General features: G+C 36.9%; 1 protein-coding gene across 1 annotated transcript in view; it reads right to left on the bottom strand.

Moving 5' to 3' along the window:
• The window catches only part of CAPN9 (calpain 9), a 62,197-nt gene extending 43,075 nt beyond the window's left edge, over positions 1–19,122 (bottom strand). Inside the window, exons 1-2 of the mRNA XM_074262360.1 lie at positions 18,765–19,122; positions 1,536–1,605 (exon numbers count right to left, since the gene is read on the bottom strand). Coding sequence (XP_074118461.1) covers positions 1,536–1,605; positions 18,765–18,977 — 283 coding nt within the window. The 5' untranslated portion in view covers positions 18,978–19,122. The remainder of the gene's footprint in view (positions 1–1,535; positions 1,606–18,764) is intronic.
• Between the last annotated feature and the right edge of the window lie 4,448 nt (positions 19,123–23,570).

Raw genomic sequence — 23,570 nt, forward strand, 5'->3', positions numbered from 1 at the left:
TAATCTCTAGCTTTCTAACTTTAGAAAAAGCTCTAGCTTTCTAACTCAGAAAGTTGGATGCCTTAGGGACTTTCAAGACATAGAAGAGACAGGATTTGGTTTCCTACTTAAGGTCTAATTTCTCATTAATTCAGGAGATCAGTCCAAATTAGTAGAAAGTCTGAATTGCAGAATTTTTAATATACATTTTTATACAATTTTGGCATATAGAAAAGGTCTTTGTTCTTGGATGAGGTGTATCAATCTATTTCCTCAGTCTGAAATAATCGATATCATATAGGGTCATAAAGTCAACGATTTAGAGTTAAAAGGGTTTTTGTAGTCACAAACAAACTGAGGCACAGAGAAGTTAGGTAACTGCTCAAAGTAAGTAGAAGAAGTAGAATTTGATTATGGATCCTCTGATTCTATATCCTGTGTACAGGATTATAGTATGATAAAGTAGCTTTAAGCGGCTATCTCTTTGTATAAGTCTCAGTGTTGTCCTAAGTTTTGATGAAAGTAAAAGGGAGACAAAGAAAACAGAGATCATTTATTCTTCTATTTTCAGTTACTTTCCTTTTGTTCTACAAATGAGTTTTCAAAGTCATCTTTGATATAGCAGTTATTTCAGGGACTGATCCAGTCACAAATCAAAAAAGTGAGGAACATAACTGGTTTTAAGTGTGCCAATGAAGATATATCTGGTATCAGTAGTAAATGCAAATTGAGGGGGGTATTCAGAATAGAATAATGCCAAATTCAACTAGAAAGAAGGTTCACATAAATACAATTTGTGAGCTACATGTTGACTTAGAAAACCACATATGAACATTATCTGTGTTCTATTGGAATTTTATTTATTTTGTTGAGTATTTACAATTTATATATTAATCTGATTCAATGAAGAGTATTGTGGGCTCTATGTTAGGTTCTGCATTTTAACATCTCTGATTTGGGATATATAGAAACTGATACAGGGTCAAGTCCACTAATGAATTTGTGGAATAGCCATTTTTTAAATGTAAGAAATTGGATTTTTATCAGGACTTAGCTTTATATTTTCAAGGTAGTTTTGTCCGATCATATTGTCCACTAGAATTTGTGATTTCATATAAATAAGAGAAAGAGTATTTCTTTTTTTTTTAGATCAAGTGTATATATATATATATATATATTCCACTTTGAGCAGGATTGAAACTAGTGGATGCTGAAGAAATGAATGATTATTCAATCTTAGGTTTAGGGACTGAAACAGACCCTTAGAGATCATCTGCTCCCACCCTCTCTTTTTGCAGATGAAGAAATTAAGACCTAGAGGGATGAATGATTTACCTGGCCAACCTAAGTTCTAAGGAGAGGAGCTGGAATTTAAATCAAGCTCCTTTATTTTTATGTCCTTTGTGGCATCACACTGTCTTTCTGTGATACAGCTCTTGTTACTTAGTGGGCACCCATTTTCATCATTATTTGCTGAAACACTTTTGAGAATAACATAGATGTCACGTTGTTTAAACCCAGCTTTTTGAGTTGACAGCAGAAGAAAATACACTCACCAAGTTCCCCTTGACAAATATCAGTTCTTGTGGCTCCTCCAAGAATGAATTCTGGATTTTCTACTATTTCCTAGAAAAAACGAGAGAGTTGTTAAAATCAGTCCCACCAAAATTGATCACCTTCAAGTTTTCTTTTGAGTTTGAAGTGGTTAGCATTTAGTGCCAAATTTGGAGAGAACTTTTTCCCCTTCTTTCTTCCATGCTGGATCCCTTCTGTCACTGATAGGTTTCTATCAGAAACCCTATTTCAAAGACTTTATAGGCTGTTTTCAGTATATGTTTCATTTCTCTTTCTGGGAGATTCTGACTGAACTTTGCCACCACTTCCCTTCAAATGGATACTTTCTTATTTGTAGTTTTCTTTTATGTATTATCTTTTCTTTATTCTAGTGAGGAAAGTTCCTCGAGGAAAGGGATTTTATATATATATATGTTTGCAGTTTTCTTCTCCAGCTCATGTTACAGATGAGGAAACTGAGGCAAATAGGATTAAGTGACTTGCCCAGACCACACAGTTAGTAAATGTTTAAAGTCAGATTTTAACTCCTCTCCTCCTAACTCTAGACACAGCACTCTATCCACTGCACCATCTAACTGTTCTTTTATAATAATAATAGATAACATTTATATAGCACTTGGAGGAAAGAAAGAAAGGAAGAAAGCAAGAAAGAAAGAAAGCAAGAAAGAAAGAAAGAAAGAAAGAAAGAAAGAAAGAAAGAAAGAAAGAAAGAAAGAAAGAAAGAAAGAAAGGAAGGAAGGAAGGAAGGAAGGAAGGAAGGAAGAAAGAAAGAAAGAAAGAAAGAAAGAAAGAAAGAAAGAAAGAAAGAAAGAAAGAAAGAAAGAAAGAAAGAAAGAAAGAAAGAAAGAAAGAAAGAAAGAAAGAAAGAAAGAAAGAAAGGAAGGAAGAAAGAAAGAAAGAAAAGAAGAAAGGAAGGAAGAAAGAAAGAAAGAAAAGAAGAAAGGAAGGAAGAAAGAAAGAAAGAAAAGAAGAAAGGAAGAAAGAAAGAAAGAAAAGAAGAAAGGAAGAAAGAAAGAAAAAAGAACAAGATAGAGAAAGAAAGAATAAAGAACAAGATAGAGAAAGAAAGCAAGAGAAAGAGAGAGAAAGAAAAAGATAAAAAGAAAAAGGGAAAGAAGGAAGAAAGGAAGAAAGAAAGAAGGGAGGAAGGGAAAGAGAGAGAGTAGGAAGGAAGGAGAAAAGAAAAGAAAGACAATTCAAATCTCTTTTTGATTTTCCAATTTCTTTCAAGGGCATCACTAGTATTCTAGTCCCTCAGGTTTTCAACCTCAGTTATCCTTGATTCCTCTTTCTGCCTTTAGCCTCTATCTTAAATTACTTGTTAAGTCTTTTTTATTCCCCTTAGAAAACATAACTCTCATCCATTTCCTTTCCACTCATCCTACTACTGAGGACTTTTGTCATCTTCCACTGAGATGATAGCAATAACTTCTACTTGATTTGTTTCTCTTCTCTCTAATCCATTTTCTACATGTTACCAAATTGGCCTAAATAGATATGCTATATTATCCTCTGTAGTATCCCTGGATTTCCCTGGTGTCCTTCAGATCCCAGTTACAGGAAGCCTTTCTCAATTCCCTTTAATTCTAATGCTTTCTATTTATTCCAATTTATCCTGTACATATCTTGGTTATACCTAGTAAAACATCAAATCAAATCATATAAAACATATTTACATGTTAGCCACATTATAAAAAAAGTGAGAAAGTTATACTTCAACTTGCACAGTTTTATCAGTTCTTTTTCTGAAAATGAGTAGCATTTTTAAAATCATAAATCCTTTGGAATTGGCTTGTTATATGTAAAAAAAATTGCATTTATTTTATAAGATTTTTAATTTCAAAATTTTCTCCCATCTTCCCTCCCTTGTTTCTTCTCTTCCAAAGATGACAGGCAGTTTGATATGGTTTATACACACGCTATCATGTAAAACATATATTTCCACATTAGCTACAGTTGTGAAAGAAGAAACAGATTCAAAGGAGAAAAACTCAAGAAAAATTAAATGGAAAAAATATACTTAGATCTGCATTCCATATATATCAGTTCTTTATCTGGTTATAGATAACATTTTCCTTTGTGAATCTTTTGTACTTATTTTGGATCATAATGTTGCTGAAAAGAGCTGAGTCAATCACAGTTAATCATCACATAATGGCTAAAACTGTGTATTTCCTGGTTCTGTTCATTTCCCTTTGCATCAGTTTGTTTAAGTCTTTCCAGGTTTTTCTGAAACCTGGAAATTTCAACATTTTATATGACTATAGATAACTTTGATTTCTTCTTCTAAAAACTGCCTATTCATAGGCAGGAATCCTTTGATCATTTATTAATTAGACAATGACTTTCATTTTTATAAATTTGACCTAGTCTACACTCAGTTCTTGTGTGAGAAATGAGGCTTTTATCAGAGAAAGTTGCCATAAAAATTGTTTATATTACTTCATTGTCTGTGATGCCTTCTGTTTCAATTCAGCTTTAGTTCTTTCATTAGGAATGTTTAGAAGTCCTCTTTCTTTCCCCTGAAGGAATGTATTCACTTTTGTGGAATAGATAATTCTTGGTTGTAATTCTAGCTTCTTTGCCCTCTGGAATATTATATTCTAAGCCTTCCATTTCCTTAACATGGAAGCTGCTAAATGTAATGTATCCTGACTGTGTCTCCATGATAGTTGTATTGTTTCTTTATAGCCATTTGTAATATTTTCTCCTCGATCTGGAAGCTCTGAAATTAGGCTATAATAATTCTAGGAGTTTTCATCTGAAGATCTTTTTCAGGAGGTAATTGGTAGATTCTTTCCATTTCTATTTTACTTTCTGCATAAAACCTCTGAGATATTGGCACAGTTTTCCTGTATAATTTCTTTAAATATAGGTCCAGCCTCTTTTTTTTTTATCATTGCTTTCAGATAATACAATAATTCTTAGATTATCTCACCTTGATCTATTTTCCAAGTCAGTTGTTTTTTCCAAAGCAATATTCACATTTTCTTGTTTTTTCATTTTTCTGCCTTTTATTGTTATTTGAAATCTCATGGAATCATGCACTTCTACTCGCCCAGTTTTCATTTTAAGGAATTATTTTTTTTATGAGAATTTGTTCTTCCTTTTACATTTGATCAATTTTACTTTTTAGGGAGTTCTATTCTTCAGTGAATTTTTACACCTCTTTTATCATTAAGCCAATTTTTTTTGGAAGTGGTATTTTCTTTAGTAATTTTTGTGCCTCTTTTAACTGAGATATTAATTCTCTTTTCATAATTTTCTTGCATTAGGAAGTCTTGCTAACCATGGGTATAATTATTTTCTTTTGAAGCTTTGCTTGATGCTGTTTCACATTGCTGTCTTCTTCAAGTGTATGTTGTGGTCTTTGTAGTATTGTATTGAAGTAGTAGACTATTGTAGTAACTTTTTACAGTCAAGTTCTTTTTTTTTTTTTTGTGGTGGTTGGTTGTGTATTTTCCCAGGCTATTTCTTGACTATGAACTTTATGTTAAAGTGGGGCTCTGCTCACTTTGGAGTGGGACTGAGGATAGGGGGAGGCACTGTGTCAATCTTGAGGCTTTTTCATGATGCTATTTTCAGAACTAATTGTGGAAGCTGCAACTTTTCAGTGCTTCCAAGATTATCCTGGGGAGAGGTCTGTACTTTTATCTGCCCATGACCCCTGATCCCCTGGTCAAGTACTAGAACTTCTTTTGACCCTGGAACTGTGATCAGTCACTGGACTCTATTCACTGATCACAAGTGTTCTTCTCTGTTCTGGAACTGTGAATCAAAACTGCAGAATAAAATTGCTAATCAGCACCAGATATACCCAGTGCCAACAACAAATTAGTATTCTCTAATCCTTTTCTGATTCATTGTTTAATTTTCCTGGCTGCTTTTGGACTGAAAAGCTGCTGCTGCTGCTGCTATTGCCTGATCATTTCAAGGGTCCGCCATGGATGCTCCTGACCCATTAAGGTTCTCTTCTAACTCTAGTGTTACAGATCTCTCTTGTAGACTTCCTGTTATCTTAGACTTAAAAAATGTTTTCCTCTGACTTTTTATTGGCTTTGCAGCTCCAAAATTTTATTTGAAATGTTATTTTAAAGTTGGTTAGAGAGGAATATTAGGAGACTTCATCTGGATCTCAGCTTGTACTATACTGTCTTGGATCCACCTAGTACTGCCTTTTCTGTTAATGTAAGCCATGTGACCTGTATATTTACTAATGGAAGATAATAGTCACCAAAAAAAAAAAAAAAAAGTTACTTGGTACCTTTCATAAAAGGAATTAGTTTTCTTGATGCTCATGGGGCTTGGATATAAATTCATTCTATATATTTTGTTGGGTTAAATAAAATCTGTTTTATATTTAATATCTTATTTCAGTATTTTCAGAAAAAGGAATAGAAAAATAAGTCAGAAATTTACATTCCTATGATTTCCCTGAGTATGAACATGAACCAGAGAAACTACATATAGATTATTCATATGTAAATATAAATGTTATAGCCATTTTAGAAAGGAAAAAAGTGAGACTCAGAGAGATTAAGCAAATTAATGAGTCACTTAGCTAGGAAGTGCTGAAACTAGTACTTCAAACAAAGTTTTCTGACTCAAATCTTAATTCTCTTTGCACTAAAATACTCCTACTCTTTTGAATGAGTCCAAGCTACAATTGATTATACCTTGCAAAACACAAGAGGCAAAGCCTTTATGGATCATTAGGTGATTTTCATGAATCATCCCAAGGTTGAAAGACATGATATATTTGCTTCTAAGGACCAATAAATTTACTTGATGAATCTTTATATAATTAGTTTAAAGCTCAGTCTTTTTTCAATGTTAAGTGATCATTTTAAAATGGAGTATGTTACATCATTTAGTGGTATTTTGAGATGTTAGTTGCCATTAATCAATAGATAATTTTTGAAAACCATAAGTACTCAGAGCTCTCTTAGGTTCTGTGGAGATTATAAGGAAATTCAAAGTCATCATTTCTACCCATGAGATTACAGTGTGGTTGGTAAGAAGGAGAAGATAGCTTCATGGACCAGATGGGATGTAAACTGGGCTTTGAAGGATGAAGGGATTAGTTTAGGTAGAAGGAAAGAAGAGGAAATTCCATTCAGGAAGTACATACAGCATGAACAAAGGTGTAAAGGAATAAACAGATATATTTGGAGGATGTTAAAAAATATGGTCAGACAACAATGAAAGGTAGACTTTGAGGAAGAATCAGTTTGAATGACTAGGGAATATAGTATAGAGAGTCAGAGCTCAGTTTAGTCACAACACTTGCACATATTAGCTTAGACTAGTCTCTCAACTTCTCAGTGTTATAGGCAGCTTCTTTGTGTTTTTAAATATTTTCTCCAATTACATGTAAAAACAATTTTTAAGGTTTGTTAGTTTTTTTGAGTTCCAAATTCTATTCCTTTCTCCTTCCCCTCCTTTGTCCCTGAGACAGTAAGTTATCTGATACAGGTTATACATGCATAGCAATGTAAAACATTTTCATATTAGTCATTCTGTGAGGGAAAAATGTAGGTAGGAAGAAAGAAAGAAAGAGAGAAAGAAAAAGGGAGGGAAGAAGGAAGGAAGGAAAGAAGGAAGGAAGGAAGGAAGGAAGGAAGGAAGGAAGGAAGGAAGGAAGGAAGGAAGGAAGGAAGGAAGGAAGGAAGGAAGGAAGGAAGGAAGGAAGGAAGGAAAGAAGAAAGGAAGAAAGAAAGGAAGAAAGGAAGGAAGGAAGGAAGGAAAGAAGGAAGGAAGGAAGGAAGGAAGGAAGGAAGGAAGGAAGGAAGGAAGGAAGGAAGGAAGGAAGGAAGGAAGGAAGGAAGGAAGGAAAGAAGGAAGGAAGGAAGGAAGGAAAGAAGGAAGGGAGGGAGGAAGGGAGGAAAGAAGGAAGGGAGGGAGGAAGGGAGGAAGGGAGGAAGGAAGGGAGGAAGGGAGGAAGGGAGGGAGGGAGGGAGGAAGGGAGGAAGGGAGGAAGGGAGGAAGGAAGGGAGGAAGGGAGGAAGGGAGGAAGGAAGGGAGGAAAGAAGGAAGGGAGGGAGGAAGGGAGGAAGGGAGGAAGGGAGGAAGGAAGGGAGGAAAGAAGGAAGGGAGGGAGGAAGGGAGGGAGGAAGGGAGGAAAGAAGAAAGGAAGGAAGGGAGGAAAGAAGGGAGGAAGGGAGGAAGGAAGGGAGGAAAGAAGGAAGGGAGGGAGGAAGGGAGGGAGGGAAGGGAGGGAGGAAGGGAGGAAGGAAGGGAGGAAAGAAGAAAGGAAGGAAGGGAGGGAGGAAGGGAGGGAGGAAGGGAGGAAGGGAGGGAGGAAAGAACGAGGAAAAAAGGAAAGGAGGAAGGAAGGGAGGAAAGAAGAAAGGAAGGAATGAAGGGAGGGAGGAAGGGAGGAAGGAAGGGAGGGAGGAAGGGAGGGAGGAAGGGAGGAAGGGAGGGAGGAAAGAAGAAAGGAAGGAAGGAAGGAAAGAAGAAAGGAAGGAAGGGAGGGAGGGAGGGAGGGAGGAAGGAAAGGAGGATACTTTAATTTGCATTCAGATGGTTCTTTCTCTGGAGACAGAAGTAATTATAATTCTTTAACATTCTCTTGTATCATTGTACTACTGAGAATAGCCAAATCATTGACAGTTCTTCATCATATAAAATTGCTGTTACTGTGTACAATGTATTCTTGGTTCTGTTCATTTTATTTCAGTTCAAGTAAGTCTTTCTATTTTTTTTTTTTCTGAAACCACCCTGATTGTCATTTCTTACAACACAATGGTAATCCATTATAATCATATATCACAAGTTGTTCATCCATTCCCCAGTTGATGGGCATGCCCACAGGCAACTCTTGAAGTCTAAAATTTTTGGAACACTTCCTGATCTGAATTAATTTTTTCCTTATGGCAAGCTCCTTTCACCAATGGATACCATAGGTCCGGTTAAAAGCAAACCAATAACAATCAAAAACTCATATACATAAAAACCAAAAACATCCAGGGCTCAGCTCCTCTGTGTGATAAGGAATTTTGGTTACAAAAATAGCAATTCTGATGCTTGGGGCTATCCTCAAAATAAATAATCTCTTTGGACCTCAGTTTTCTCTACAAAGTAGGGACATTAATTTTTCTTTTAGTTCCAAATCCTGGTATTATAACAGATTATATACTAAAATTTTTTTTTCAGAACAATTTAAATGAGAAGATTTGACCTTCTCTTTCTCTCTCTCTTTTTCTATAGATAGATATACACAAACTGACCTTTGATAAGATTCTAAGAACTGTGGGGATTTTCTTTTTCTTTTTTTTTTTTCTGAGGTTTATCTGTTCCTCCATTGAGTTCTTTCTAGTTTTATTGCTTTCTTGTTTACATTGTGAAGAATGTCTCTTGGGATTGGATCTGAGGTGGGGGGAACAGTCTGTAAAATGGACTTGTTACTCCCCTTGTCAGCCTCTCCACAGGGTTATGCTATGTTTAACAAAGAGGTGGAACTAGAAGGTGTAGCTGTCCCAGCTCAGCTTCAGTGTTTGCTATTAGGGCACCTATCCCAGGTCTTCATGTGAGTAGCATACCACTAAGGAGGAGGAAAAGGAGGAAGCAATATTTTTCTCAGTAATTATGGGAACAGCAATCTTGCTTGAATATGCATAGACCATTTATTCTGGAGAAATTCCAACTGCTTCTCAGCTAATGGGTCCCAAACCTTTCAGCCAACTATGAGGCAATTGAACTTTTTGGAATCATACACATTTTCCAGGCTATAAGGTTTCATACAGTAATTGCATTTGGAAGTGTTTTCTATAATAACTTGCATTGCTTTGGTGATTTTCACATTGCAAAACATTTTCCTTCCAATAACCCTATGAGATAGGCAAAACAAGCATTATTATTTCCATTTTACAGATAAAGAAACAGGTTTAGAGACTTTTCTAGAGTCATATAGCTAAGAAATAATCTGAGGTAGGATTCACTTGCAGAGCTATTCATTCCAAGGTGCTCTATTGTGCAAAGATACCTTTATGACATATATGAGTGGCCTGAAGATCAAAGACAATATTTTATTTGTACTCTATTACAGTTGTCATCTCTACAACATTGTTGTGAAGTGGGTAGGTGGTATTTTACAGTTGAAGAAACTGAGGCACAGAAAGTCCAACAACTTCCCTGTGGCTTTCCTAGTACTTATCATGAGTGGCACAGATATGTGGCACAGTGGATAGTCAGGAAGTCAGGAAGATGTGAGTTCAAATCCAGTGTCAGACTCCCATTAAATATGTATCACTTAAACAATTCAAAAACTGTCAGCTTCTGTTTCCTCAACTGTGAAATGTGGATATAATAGCACTTATTATCCAGGATTATTGTGAGGATCGAATGAAATAATATTTGTAAAGTAATAGTAATGATATATAAAATAAAAAATAATATTTGTAAATAACATTTGCTTAGCACAGTTCCTGGCAATAAGTTGGTGCTTAATAAATGCTTGTTTTCTTTTCTTTTCCCAATACTGAACACTTGGAAAAGTTTTAATGTCTGCTGTAGAATCTCACTTTCCTCCTAGCCTTAGTTTTGTTTTATGACTGATTAATAACATAGTTAGGAAACTGTTTTTATTTAGGTCATAAGATGTGAGAGCTGGGAAAGACCCTAGAAACAATTGAGTTCAGTCAGAAAGAAAAGAAGTTTATTATCTGGGTGAGCAGGAAAATCATAGGTAGTTTAGGAAAACATCCAAGAGACGTTTCCCATAAGAACAAAAGATGAATATTAGCTATTAGAAAGAGCACTAACATGGAAGGCAGGAAGCTTATGCTCTAGTTGCTGGTCTTGCTGCTCCTCTAGGGCAAAGTGGACAGACAGACTGACCTACAGAAAGTCTATGGAGTTGGGTACGTGACTTTTCCATTTCCAACTTGTATGACCTAGGACAAATAATTTCCCACTCCCATCTTCAGTTTCCTGAAAGCATAAAAAGATTAGGTTGGAATAATTCATTTCTAAAATCCCTTTAAGCTCCAGGACAGATTGTTGAATTGTTCCAACCTAGAAGTTCCTTGCATTTAATTTCATTCAATGAGTGTCTTTGATATACAAAATGCTTTTCTTGCTATGACTCTGACAAAAATGGCTCAAATAGTATTCTTTTCATAAGTAACTTGCAATAGAGATATTGTCCCATTAAATAACCTGCTCTGAAAAAATATTACTCTTTTGTGACTAGCCCATAATCATACAACTAGTAAATAATGGAGCTGAAATTCATCTAGATATATATCATGTAGAGTATTGGAACTGGAGTCAGGAAGATCCAAATTCACTTTTGCCTCAAATACTGGCTCAAAGTCATTTGACTTCTCTTAATCTTAGTTTACTCTTCTGTAAGATGGGGATAATAAAAAATACCTTATAGTATTATTTTGCAAGGTTCCAATGAGATATATAAAACATTTTGCAACTCTTCCAACTGCTATGCAAATGTTGGCTATTATTAATATTTAATCATAGGTTTCCATTAATAAATGTTTGTTGAATGAATGACTCAATGTCTTTGAACTAGTAGCTCAGTGTTTCTAGATCCAGTTTTCTCTCATCTGTTGTTTTCAAAGAGCACTAGTGACACCACAGGGTAATGATTGACTTAGGGTTGAATTGCATTGAAGTGAGGCAGAGTTGCATAGTCATCAGCCTTACTTTCTCTTCCAGAGTCACTGAAGTTCAATGGCAAAAAAAAGTCAAGACAATGGTGATGGCCCAGGATGCAGGAGATGACTGAGGTGTCTTCAATGTCTGACCAAACTCTTAAATTCTCCACAGCACTTTCTTCATCTGCCTTTATGACCACTGAAACAAATTATTTTCATCCACTCATTCCACCAGGAAAAGTCTTCATCTGCTTGGGGTGGACATCCCCTAATTCACCAACAAGTTTGAGTTACTCTCAACCTAGTTTAGCCCATTTCCCAAGATAGTTTTACCAAAGTATAGGTGCCCTGCAGACTATAGTTTTTTGGAGTCAAAGGTGAGAGTTGAGCACCAGGTGGATACCAAAGGTGGATGAGCAGCCCTGCAAAGGGCTCAGTAAATCCTCACATCATTAAACATTATTGAGTGACATATGTCCTACCTGGCTTAGAACAGTAATATGAAAAGGTTGAGAAACGATTTTTTGAAACCGCTCAACAAAAAAGAACTTGTTTCTCTGTCAGAGTTCTCATACTCATTATCAATTGTATAATTTTTTCAAAAATCCTGTTCCTTTTTTGGGGGGAAGGTTTAAAGTAATATAAAATTGACTCTGATCTCTTTTCCATAAAAACTTTAATTTTTCATCAGCAAGTCACTTGTCATATTGACCATCTCCAACCTCAAGAAGATCCAGTGACATTTGGTTATCAGATCTCAGCTGAAACATTGGCTTTCTGCCTCACAGGTAAAAAATCCTTGCAGTCTTTTGGAAGATCTCAGGAAAGGTAAAGAAAGGCAAATAGCAGTCATGTGTCTCTTGCTAGAGACTAATTGGGAATATGGAGTGTTTGAATGAAGAAAGAAATTGATCAAAGTTGTCATTGTGATACCTTTATAAATTTCTTTTGTGCATTTGGTCATTTTTCATATTTTGTGCCCTATTATAGCCATTAGATCATGAGATTTTCAAAGGCAGGGATTAATATCTAAAGTCTCTTCTAGACCCATAATATTATGTTTGACTTTACCAGCATTTTCTATGAGTACCTAGTTGTGAACACTTAGTACAGTTTTTTATAGATTGAACTGATTCACTTGCAATGAAGAATTCTTATAAGCTCATTCAAAGTTAGCATTGGAAAAAAAACTATATATCATACAATTTAATTACCTCATTTTATAATCACAATAATTATTATTAAAGCTAGTATTTATATAATTCTTTAAGGTTTGTAAAACATCGTATGTGAACTCAAATGGGGTCACAAAAAGTCAGGTATAAATAAACAACAACAATCATATAATTTGGAAGCTTTTTCCTGATATTTTGACTAAAATTAAACTCTTTATAACTTCCACAATTTGCTTCTGATTCTGCTCCATGAGGCCAAAGGGAACAAGTCAAATATCTCCTCTACAAATATGGCAACTCTTCAAATACTTGAACATGGCTTTTTTTTTTTTTAACAAATATAATACATTCTTCATATGTCAAGGCTACATATTAAGCCATCCATGTCCTTACTGAATCTTCTCTTTGTTATTGTTGTTCAGCATTTTTCACTTGTGTCTGATTCTTTGTGACCCCATTTGAGATTTCTTGGCAAAGATGTTGGAGTGGTTTATCATTTCCTTCTCCAATTAATTTTACAGATGGAAACTGAGGTAAATAAGTTCTGACTAGTATTTGAGGCCAGATTTGAACTCACAAAGATGTCTTTCTGACTCCTTATTACATCTTCTTTTCTACCAGGTAACCATGCTCATTCTTTTAACCAATCTTTCTATGTAATAAATTCAAACTCTTTTATCACCTTAATGGTCCTCATCTGGACACTCCAGCTTATCTATGTCCTTCTTAAACTACAGTGCCCAAAACTGAACACAATATTCCAGATGAAATCAGAGAAGGAGATAGTATAATAGAACTATCACCTTCCTATTTCTGGAACTACAACTCTGTTAGTGCAGTCTAAGACCACTTTAGCTTTCTGGGATGCTTTATCACATTGCAGACATTGAGCTTACTGACTACCAAAACTCCACAAAATCTTTTCAAAACAATAGCTTTCTCCTCCCCTACCGCATAACTGTGACATTGATTTTTTCTTTGGTAATGCAGACTTTATTGTTATTTAATTTCATATTATCTAAGTCCAATTCTCTAATCTGCCAAGATCCTTTTGGATACTGACTCAGTCATATATTATGCTAGCTATCCTTTTCAGACTGCAAAGCTGGGATAAAGATAATATAATTATCTGCACATTTGATGAGTAGCCTTGTAAGCTTTTCTCCAAGTCTAATAAAAATATTAAAAGAGGTACAGCCAACCACAGATCCCTAGATTATTCTACAGGAGATCAGCCAAATTATCAATGAATCATTAACAAGGACTACTCTGAATTTGATCATCCAACAAATCCTGAATCATTTTATTGTATTACTTAGAACACATCTCTCTTCTCCAAAAAAAAAATTTTTTTTTAAAAATAGCATGAGATGTTTAAAAAAGCTTTGCTAAAATTCAGCTAAGTTATATCTACAACATTTCACTCATCTACTATTTTAGTAAGCCTATCCAAGAAAAAAAGGAAAGGAGGTTGGTCTGGCAAGACCAGGTTTTGATGAAACCATGTTGATTTTTTTGGTAATCACCTTTTCTAATTACTCACCAATAATCTTTTTAAAACATTTTATCAAAAATTAAAGTCAAGCTCCTTGGCCTATAGTTTTCAAACTCTGAACTCTTTTCTTTTTCTAAAAATCAAGGCAATATCTGTATTTTATCCTTCTTAAATCATGTAATAACACACCTGTTTTTTCATAATAATAATGCCTAACATTTTAACACTTTGTTTTTCAAAATGTTTTGCATATATTCTCTTTGATCTTTAAAACAACTCTGTGAGGTGAGTGCTATTAGCTCCATTTTTGCAAATGGAGAAACTGAAACTTATAATGATTATATCTTGTTTAGGAACCTAGAGCCAGTTAAACATCTGAAGTAGGATTCAAATTCAGGTCTTCCTGCCTCCAATTCTAACCCTATCCCCAAAGTCACCCAGCCACCTTTAATAATCTTTCAAATATTCTTGACAATGGTTCAACAATCACATTTGCCAGGTTTTGTTTGTTTGTTTGTTTGTTTTTTTCCCAAGACCTAAGAATGTAGTTTACCTGAACCAGGCAACTTAAATTCATCAAGAGCAATGAGATATTCTTTTCTCTCCTTACTTATTTTAAGTATTGATTACATGGAGTTTATGTTGGAGATTTGCTCTGTCTTTTCCAAAGTAAAGTTCATTCTTCTTGGGATATAAATCAAGCAAAAGAAGACTAAGCACTCTGCATTCTCCCTATTGTCAGTTATCATCATCCTGTTTATACCAGGTAACACAGATGGAGAGAATAAGGCCCAAAGACTTGAGGTGACTGGCTTAAGATCATATAATTTGGAAGAACCAGAACATGAAACCAGGTCTTCATAACTCTAAAGCTAATAAAAGTCTTTGCTATACCATGTTGCTTCTAATTGCCAAACTACACTTTTGAAATGGGTTTCTCATATCTATAGGATTCAGTTCTTTTTTTTTTTTTCCTGAGGCAATTGGGGAGTGGGGGTGGGTTAAGTGACTTGCTCAGGATCACACAGCCAGGAAGTGTTCAGTGTCTGAGACCAAATTTGAACTTCGGTCCTCCTGACTTCAGAGCCAATGCTGTATCCACTGTGCCACCTAGCTGCTCCTACAGGATACATTCTCCTCCTCCTCTTTCTATGAGTAAGTACACACACCTAAATAACAGATGTGGTATTGGCCGTTGTGGAAGGGAAAAGACAGTTGGGGAAGTGCTGGGAGTGATGACTTGCATGACTCCATCTTATGGTGCTTCCATTTTGGACAAGGATGTGTTCTGCTCATGGAGAACTGCTCAGGTACACCAGCTGTGGAGAGGTCGGGGGAGATCAGAGCAGGCTATAAAAAGGACTATAGAAGTCTTCAGTAGAAAATGGAAAGTAGTTGATTGCATAGGTGGGCGGGCGACACTGGGAAGAGAAGTATCATCATGGCTAGTGGGGAGTGAGACTGAACCTCTTTTTGAAATATTTGGATGGGGAGGAGGTGTAATTCCAGATATGTCAGTGACTGTAAATTAAGTCTGTATCTAAAAAGTTGTATTGTTTTGAGAGTGCTTTTGGGAACTAAGCTCTCTGACCACTAAAGTGATTTTTCTGAAATGCAAATCTGATCATATCATCATCCCCCAATAAACTTCAGTGACTTCTAATTGCCTTCAGAACCAAACACAAAACATCTTGTTTGGCATTCAGAGCCCTTCATAACCTAGCCCCTTCCTACCTTTTCAGTCTTCTTACACCTTACTCCCTACCACCTACTCTTTGATCCTGTCTGTTTTAGGAACCAGACACTCTGGGAATTCTCTCTCTGGCTCTCCCTAATGCTTGGAACTCTCTCTTTTGCTCTAATGCTTGACCTCTTTGGCTTATCCCACCTCAGGAAACCTTCCCCAACTTCTCTTAAATCCAATGCCTTCTTTCTGTTAAACAATCTCCATTTATCTTTATATACTTTGCTTTGTAACTCTAAATGCTTGTTGTCTTCCCCATTAGACTGTAAACTTTTTGAGGGCAGGGACTGTTTTTTGCCTTTTTCCCCCGTTCCCGGTGCTAAGCATAGTTCTTGGCCCACAGAAGGCACTTAGCAAATATTTATTGAATTGAAGTAATGTCATGTTAATATCACAAAATTCAGAATCCAAACACAGTTTTAAAGAATGACTCTATATGTTGCTAGAGAAAGGAGCCTCGGAAACAAAGCTACTTGGTTTGTATTCCCAGTTCTATTAGAATGTATTGAAAATCTTTATTGATGTTTTCCCAGTTAAAGAGCTTTTCATGTTTATATAGTGTTTTATGATTGTAATTAAGTTAGTTCCCTGAATAAATGAAGCCAGAAAGCACATATGCATACGCACACACACACACACACACACACACATGCACAGAGTAAGACTACAGAAATAATAATTTTTATTTACTTTGGACTTTGTTTGATTAACCATCCCAAAAGTTCTTGTCAGGGAAGGATGAAGGTGAACGAATGCTGGATATAGATTTAAAGGGCTTGGATTCAAGTCCTGACTCCACCTTTGTCCAGGCACTTTATATCCCTAAGTTTTAGTGCCCTCAATGATCCCTCAGAGGTAGGTTTTGTTATCTCCCAGTTACACCTGAGAATACTGAGGCAAAGAGAAAATAAACTACTTGTCCGACATCACTTTACTTGACTTGGCAGGTTGTGAGGCCCTTGTTGTTGTCATTCAGTCATTTTCAGTTATGTCTTTCTCCCCATGGCCCCCGCTGGAGTCATTTGCTATTTCCTTCTCCAGCTCATTTTACAGATAAGGAAATTGAAGCAAATAGGGTAAAGTGACTTGGCCAGAGATGCTAAACTAGCACATGTCTGAAACTGGATTTAAACTCAGCTGTTCCTGACCTCAGACCTGGTGCTCTATCCACTGTCATACAGCTGTTCTATATTGGGTGTAACAGCATTAAAATAGTCATTGCTACCGTCACCAGCTCAAGTAATAAAGTCCTCTTCTTTTTGTTTGTTTTCACTGATATAGGGAAGTGCTAGTAAAGAACCGGTCAGATCAGCACTGGGCAGCAATTGCCTAAGGCACTGAGAGTCTGTGTGATTTGTCAGGATATCACAGGTAGCAAGTAGAGTCAGAAGTAAGATATAAATCCAAGGCTTCCTGACTCAGAGGCCGGCTCTCTCCACTTGACCATTGTCTCTCCCACTCTCCTCTTCTCTCTGTCTCTCTACCTCTCCCCCATCATTCTCTGTTTATCCCTGTCTCCCTCTTTCCTCTCTCTCTTTCCTTCTCTGTCTTTCTCTCTCTCTCTCTCTCTTTCTTCCTCTTTCTCTCTCTCTCTCCCTCTTTCTGTCTTTCTCTGTCTCTCTCTTTATCTCTCTCTCTGTCTCTCTGTCTATCTCTCTCTGTCTCTGTCTGTCTGTCTCTCTCTGTCTCGCTCTCTTTCTCTCCCCCATTGCCTAGAAATCCAGAGTGGAAAATAACACTGTCATCAGACCCATAGGATCATAAAGATTTATAACTGATAGGGACTGTATACAACATCTGGTCCAATCTCATTTTTTGAGATGAAGAAATTTAAGATCCAGAGAGATCATCTTTAAATTCAGTGGATGAGAACAATGTCATAAATTCTCATCAACCCCATACAGGATGGCAAAGTGAATGTAATTTCCTATTCTACTATCGTGTTAATTCTTAAGACAGCTAGGTGGCATAATGGATCAGGTAATGACTTAAAGTAAGGAATAACTGAATTCAAATCTTACCTCAGACTCTTACTAGCTTTGTCTTTGACAAGACAGATTCAGTTTCCTCATCAATAAAATGGGGATGATAATAGCACCTCTGCCTGTTGTGAGGATCACATGAAATACCATGTAAAATGATATTCAAGTCAGTTATTATTTTGGAGGACCAATACTTAGGTGTAATCACCCTGGTAAAATCAGGGATGGGTTGTGCACCTGATGCATCTTAAGGTGGGTGACCTAGGGCAGATATAGCTAGCTTGTCAACAAGAACCACTCCCAAACCAGCACACACCCAAGAGGAGTGGAAAATCAGATCACAAGCAGGAAAAGCCAATCTACTATTATCTAGAGTGGCAAATATTAACATTTCACATCAAATACCTTCTGTTAGAAAATGTCCCTAGATCTTGGGGCCCATTTTCTTCCCAAGATCCTGAAACACCAAGCCCTCATCTTCTGTCTCAGGGATTACTCTGGCCCCTTCCCTGCTACAAATTGAAGAAAGTCTCAACTTCCCCAAGGAATAGGGAGACAGTAGTTCCAGAAGAAAAAACTCTCCTGTATTTTCCACAGAAAATACAAATGTTAGTTGCATTATAATTCAATAACTTTATTTCTCAGCACTAACTGAAGGGTCAATTTCCCCAAAACCCTGTGTCTTTTTTACATTTTATCCTATAGATGGAAAATGCCCCTCCCTTTAAAAATTTTTTTCACTAAGAGAGGTTAAAGCTTTCTAATTTACATTTTAAGAATAATCAACAATTTTTGCTATATATTTGTTCTACCCCTCTCTGGACCACCACAGCTCTTTGCCACAAGGTCCTCAGTCACAGAGATGGGATAGGCATCAGATGCCCTGCGATGTTCATTCCAAAAGAGCTCATTACCTGCCTGTCCTGCCCTGCCCCTTCCAATTGGTCACTGCCTTTCTATCCTTAAGATGCAAACTTTCAGAACCAAAGATGTGGCAAACTTAGCTAAATCACAGCTATCAGTGGTTTACTTCATTGCCTGCACCTCATCCCTGCTACAGTCTCTCCAATTTTATCCTTTTTCCTTGGTAATTCATAGAGACTCCTATGCCCAGAGTTAATTACCCAGCCACAGAGTTAAACAGCAGCGATTGGGTTCTCCCTCTTTTCCCTCCTTCCCCATTTCTTCAGCACTTACCCCTGGGCGTTTCCACACAAAAGGTATGGAGGGCCTCTCACTGAAGAAGAGGGAGGAATTGTTGGCTGGAAAGTCCCCATCTTCAAAAAGGATGCCCCTCTGTAGGCAGTCCTGCCTCAGTTGTTCGTAGGTCTGGCCTGAGGAGTGGATAGCACGGGAATCCTTGGGGACTGGAGGTTTTTGGGGTCCTGGGGCCCGGTAGGGATAAGGCATGGTCCTTTCAGATACTCCCCTGAAGCTCTCTGCTCGCACAGATAAGGTTTAGAGGCTGGCAATGAAGGATATGAGGGAGGCAAAAGTATTTGCTCCAAATCAATGATGAATTAGTGAGTCCAACAGAAATGCACCTCAAGGCAATGAATGAGCTTAGTCTCTCTTGGCACCTTCTTTCCTGAGCAATGGGACACACCCTCAGAACAAACTGGAAAGTATGTTTGACTGCTCAGAAGACTTTTGTAGTTCTCTGAATTCCTTCTATAGCTAGACTAACGTAACAGGCAGAGAGGCAGCACCCTTCTGCTTAATGGATTTATGTGGCAGACAAAGTAATATTTGCTTGATGGGAGGAGGAGAGCAAAAAGCCAAGTCCATACAGAAACTGGTAAAGATTTTTTTTTCTCCTAATGTTGGTGGAGTAAGAGTGGTCCGGGATGTGCCCCGTATTTTAAATCATGGAATCTTATGTTGGAGATATTGTCTTTGGGTATTGCATCCCTATAATCTTATGTAATGCTCATATCCCAATAAGAGCTCTTGTTGGACAGGGACAACTGTTTTTACAATTTGAATTCCAAATTCTCTCTCTTTTTCAGCCTATCCCTCACTCATTGAGAAGGCAAGCAAAATGATACCCACTATACATGTGAAATCATGCAAAACATATTTCCTAATTAGCTATGTTGCTTTAAAAAATTTTTAAGTGAAAAAAATATGCTTCAATATGCATTCAAAATTCATCAATTCTCCTTGTGGAGATGGATAGCATTTTATTTTTTCATCATGAACTTCTTCAGAACTATCTTGAATTATTACACTGATAAGAGTAGCTAACTCTTTCAGTTAATCATCATGACAATAGTGTTACTACTGTGTTCAATATCCTCCTTTTTCTGCTCATCTCACTTTTCATCAGTTCATATAAACCTTGCCAGGTTTTTCTGAACCAGACCCTTTGTCATTTCTTATAAACCTCACAATCATAAACCACAACTTGACATTTCCCAAATGATGGGCATCCCCATAGGAACAGTTGTAACATATGGTGGGGGGGAGAGGGGAAATGCCATAAGTACTTGTGAGCATGATGAAAAGCAGGATATTCCAAGTAGTAGAAAATGAAAATTTGGAATAGAAGAAATAGAGAAAAGGAAAATGAATGCAGAGATTGTATAGTTGAATCTAACTCTTATTATTACCACCAAGCATCACCTTAGAGCTATAACTAAGGTGGTGGGACAGGACATTGTGCTAGGATGCCTGAAACCTAGAGGGTGCTAACAGTACTTATGCTCCTTTAGAAATTAATTAAAATTAATTAATTAAAAGTAGTTAATGTGTTAAATTGGTACCTCACACATAGGGTTCATGCTTTTTCTTCAGAGCACTTTTGGCTCACTGTAACTACACCTCATGGTAATCTGTCAGCTATGTGCCATAGCACTCATCCATAGTATGATCTCTCCCACTCTCTGGTCTGGACTCTGGACCGCCTCTTCTAAAAGTCCCTTGTCTCTGCTAATGGCCACCAATGAGACATTTCTATTATATCCTAGAGCCAAATGAAATGACCACTGCCCTGTCTTCCATCATAGGTTAACTTCCTACCTCATTCATTCCTCTTTCAACTTCCTCCTGAAAAATGTGAGATGAAGGGCTCAGCATAGCATGAGGACATTGGTCAGACTCTGGGGGACGGACTACCTCTCTACTGTCATGATTGAATTCAATCAGAGTGCAGTGAATGTTACTGGTGATGTGAACTATCCTCCTGATCATCCTGAAGATTGAATGAGTCCACTGAGACTTGCACAAAAGTCACTATTGACCCAAATAAGGTGAAGCTTATTGCGCATCTGCCAATGTGATGTCCCACAACGTTCTGAGTCTCCAGATAAGTTTCTTCTAGCTGGGTTACTTCCTTCTCCCCCAGTAATAGTTTTGTTTTATTCCATGGTCTTTGTCTCTTTTGCCCACTATCCCAGCAAACAGAGTGGTCTCCCAAAGACCTTTCCCTTGGGATCTGAGTTTCAAGGTCTCATCCTGAATTCAAATTTGTCTTTAAAAGTTGACTTGAGAGTGGCTTTTATACTTTCTTCCACATGTCTTGTGGAGTTTGACCCAAATGTCAGAATTGCTACAGTTCTCCAATGCTAGCCTTTCAGAAATTGAGATGGCAGCACCATTTACCTCAAGAAGCCACTCACAAGAACAAACAACCCAAGACAATTCTAGTCTGGACAAAAAATCCTATAGACCCTGAGGGTAGTCAGGATAGTCAGAGCTTGAGACATGTCAATATACTTTACCTGTTCCTTAGCTCCTAGTACTGTGAATTAGAATGATGAATTTGCCCCTTCATGGGACCTGAGCTGTAGGAGTAGCTTTGAAAAATACCTGGTTGTAGTTTGATTTGATTTCCTTGTACCATAACTCCTGAGAGGCAGCTAGGTGGCTAAGTAGATGTATCAATAACCCTAGAATCAGGAAGATCTGGATTCACATCTAGTCTCAAGCACTATGTGACACAGAGCAAGTCACTCAAACTCTGTCAGCCTGTTTCCTCAGCTATAAAATTGGGATAATAATAGTATCTACCTCCCAAGGAATTGAGAGAAATAATTATTTCTTTGTTTATTTTTAATAACTAATTATTGAACTAGAACTGTTTTCTTTTCTGTTTCCCCATCTAGAAATTAGCCATTGTGGGAAATCTTGGACAAGGTTTACTCAGCCAGGAAAGTTAAAGTTCTAATCAAAGAAAGTAAAGAAATTCTAAGTTTAGGTGAATTGATGGATTCTTGTTCATTATGTTTATTCAAACAGGTGTGAGGAAATATGGATTCTCCCTTTTGTCAGACAGGTGTTATGGAAATTAATAAATCTCTTTGACCAAGATTTGGGTGCTCAATGTCATAGACCTTAAGACTCTCATTAGAATAAGGCCACTTGTCATTATAATATTCATTCTCTCATTGATTGTTAACAAATTGAAGTTGATTGCCACCTTCCAGAACACTCATTTTTCCAAGGGCATATAAATTGTGAACCTGCCACTAGGAGTGGTCCTTGGTACAAGAGAGATAGCCAAATGACCATTCCTTTTATTAATAAAATTCTGGCATTATTAATAAAATGAATAATTACTCAGAAACTATCTCTTGAACCTTTTAAAACCACAGAATGTTGTGAGGATGAGGTGAGATAAAATTTGTAAAGGACGATGCCTAGCCCATAAAAAATGCTAATATCTCCCTGCCCTCCCCTTATCAATTTTGTATTACTATGATTTCATGTGCTATAAGCCCTCTAGGTCAGAAAAAGATTCAGTAAAAAGTAGAGTTCATCATCTACACCCAGAAAGAGGACTGTGGGAACTGAGTGTGGATCACAACATGGCATTTTTACTCTTTTTGTTGTTGTTGTTTGCTTGTATTTTGTTTTCTTTCTCATTTTTTTTCTTTTTGATGTGATTTTTCTTGTGCAGCAAGATTATTGTATAAATGTGTATACATATATTGGATTTCACATATATTTTAACATGTATTACTTGGCATTTAGGGGAGTGGGGGGGGAAGAAGGGGGAAATTTGGAACACATGGGTTTGTGGGGGTTAATGTTGAAAAATTATCCATGCATATGTTTTGAAAATATAAAGCTTTAATAAAAAAGTAGGGCACATATGAAAGAGTTTTGTACAAATGGTAGACTTTAACAAGTCCCAAAGATCTAAAAATGATGGTGTGATGATATCCTTAGAAGCTTGGAAGCTAGAGTATTAGGATTGGAAAGGAATTAAAAGGTCACCTAGTACAATTTTCATTCAATGTCAGAATCCCATCTACAGTATTTCTGAAAAATCTCAGTAAGAAGTTTCAGAAATAAGCGCCACTTTCAGATAGTGACATTTTCTTCACCAGAAAAACTCTTTAAATATAATCTAATTGAACATCAACCTCCTTCAAGAACTTTTCCAATCTGCCACTGATAATCTCAATCTTTAGTTAGGAAAAATGAATTCAAATTGGGAGAGTGATTTTTCTAAGGTTTACATAGTGAATGAAATTTAGGATTTGGAAGGAATTGGGTTAATTTGGCAATAAAACAAAACTAAAAGCCTAAGATCATCACTATTTTTAAGAGCCTGAATATTTTCATGCAACTTCAAAAACCACAAGAGCTTTCTATCTGGCTTGGGGACTTTCCGTGCAAAGGACCCTGTTACACCCACACCATCAAACAACAGCTGCCTCAATCAGTCACCTTCCTCAGCCTTCATATATCATCTGTCCTTATCTCATATTTCAAGCTCTCCTTGGAGAAATTTTCTATTTGCTCTATTTCTCTCATGTCCTTTCATGGCTGGATGTTGGAACCACAGGCCCTGGGGCCACGTTACATTTGTGATGGCAGTCAAATGAGCCTCTGCTCCAAAGGATTGAGCTGCCAGCATCTTGGCTCCCTGTGAGCTCAGTGAGGCAATACTACTTGGAGCTGATTAAAGGCACCATGCAGGAGAGCAGGTGTGATAGCATAAAGACCATTTATTTCAGGTGACATTTGTATCTGGGAGAAAAGAATATCAGCATT

Source organism: Sminthopsis crassicaudata, chromosome 4 (genome assembly GCF_048593235.1).
Source record: "Sminthopsis crassicaudata isolate SCR6 chromosome 4, ASM4859323v1, whole genome shotgun sequence".
NCBI classification, from domain to species: Eukaryota; Metazoa; Chordata; class Mammalia; order Dasyuromorphia; family Dasyuridae; genus Sminthopsis; species Sminthopsis crassicaudata.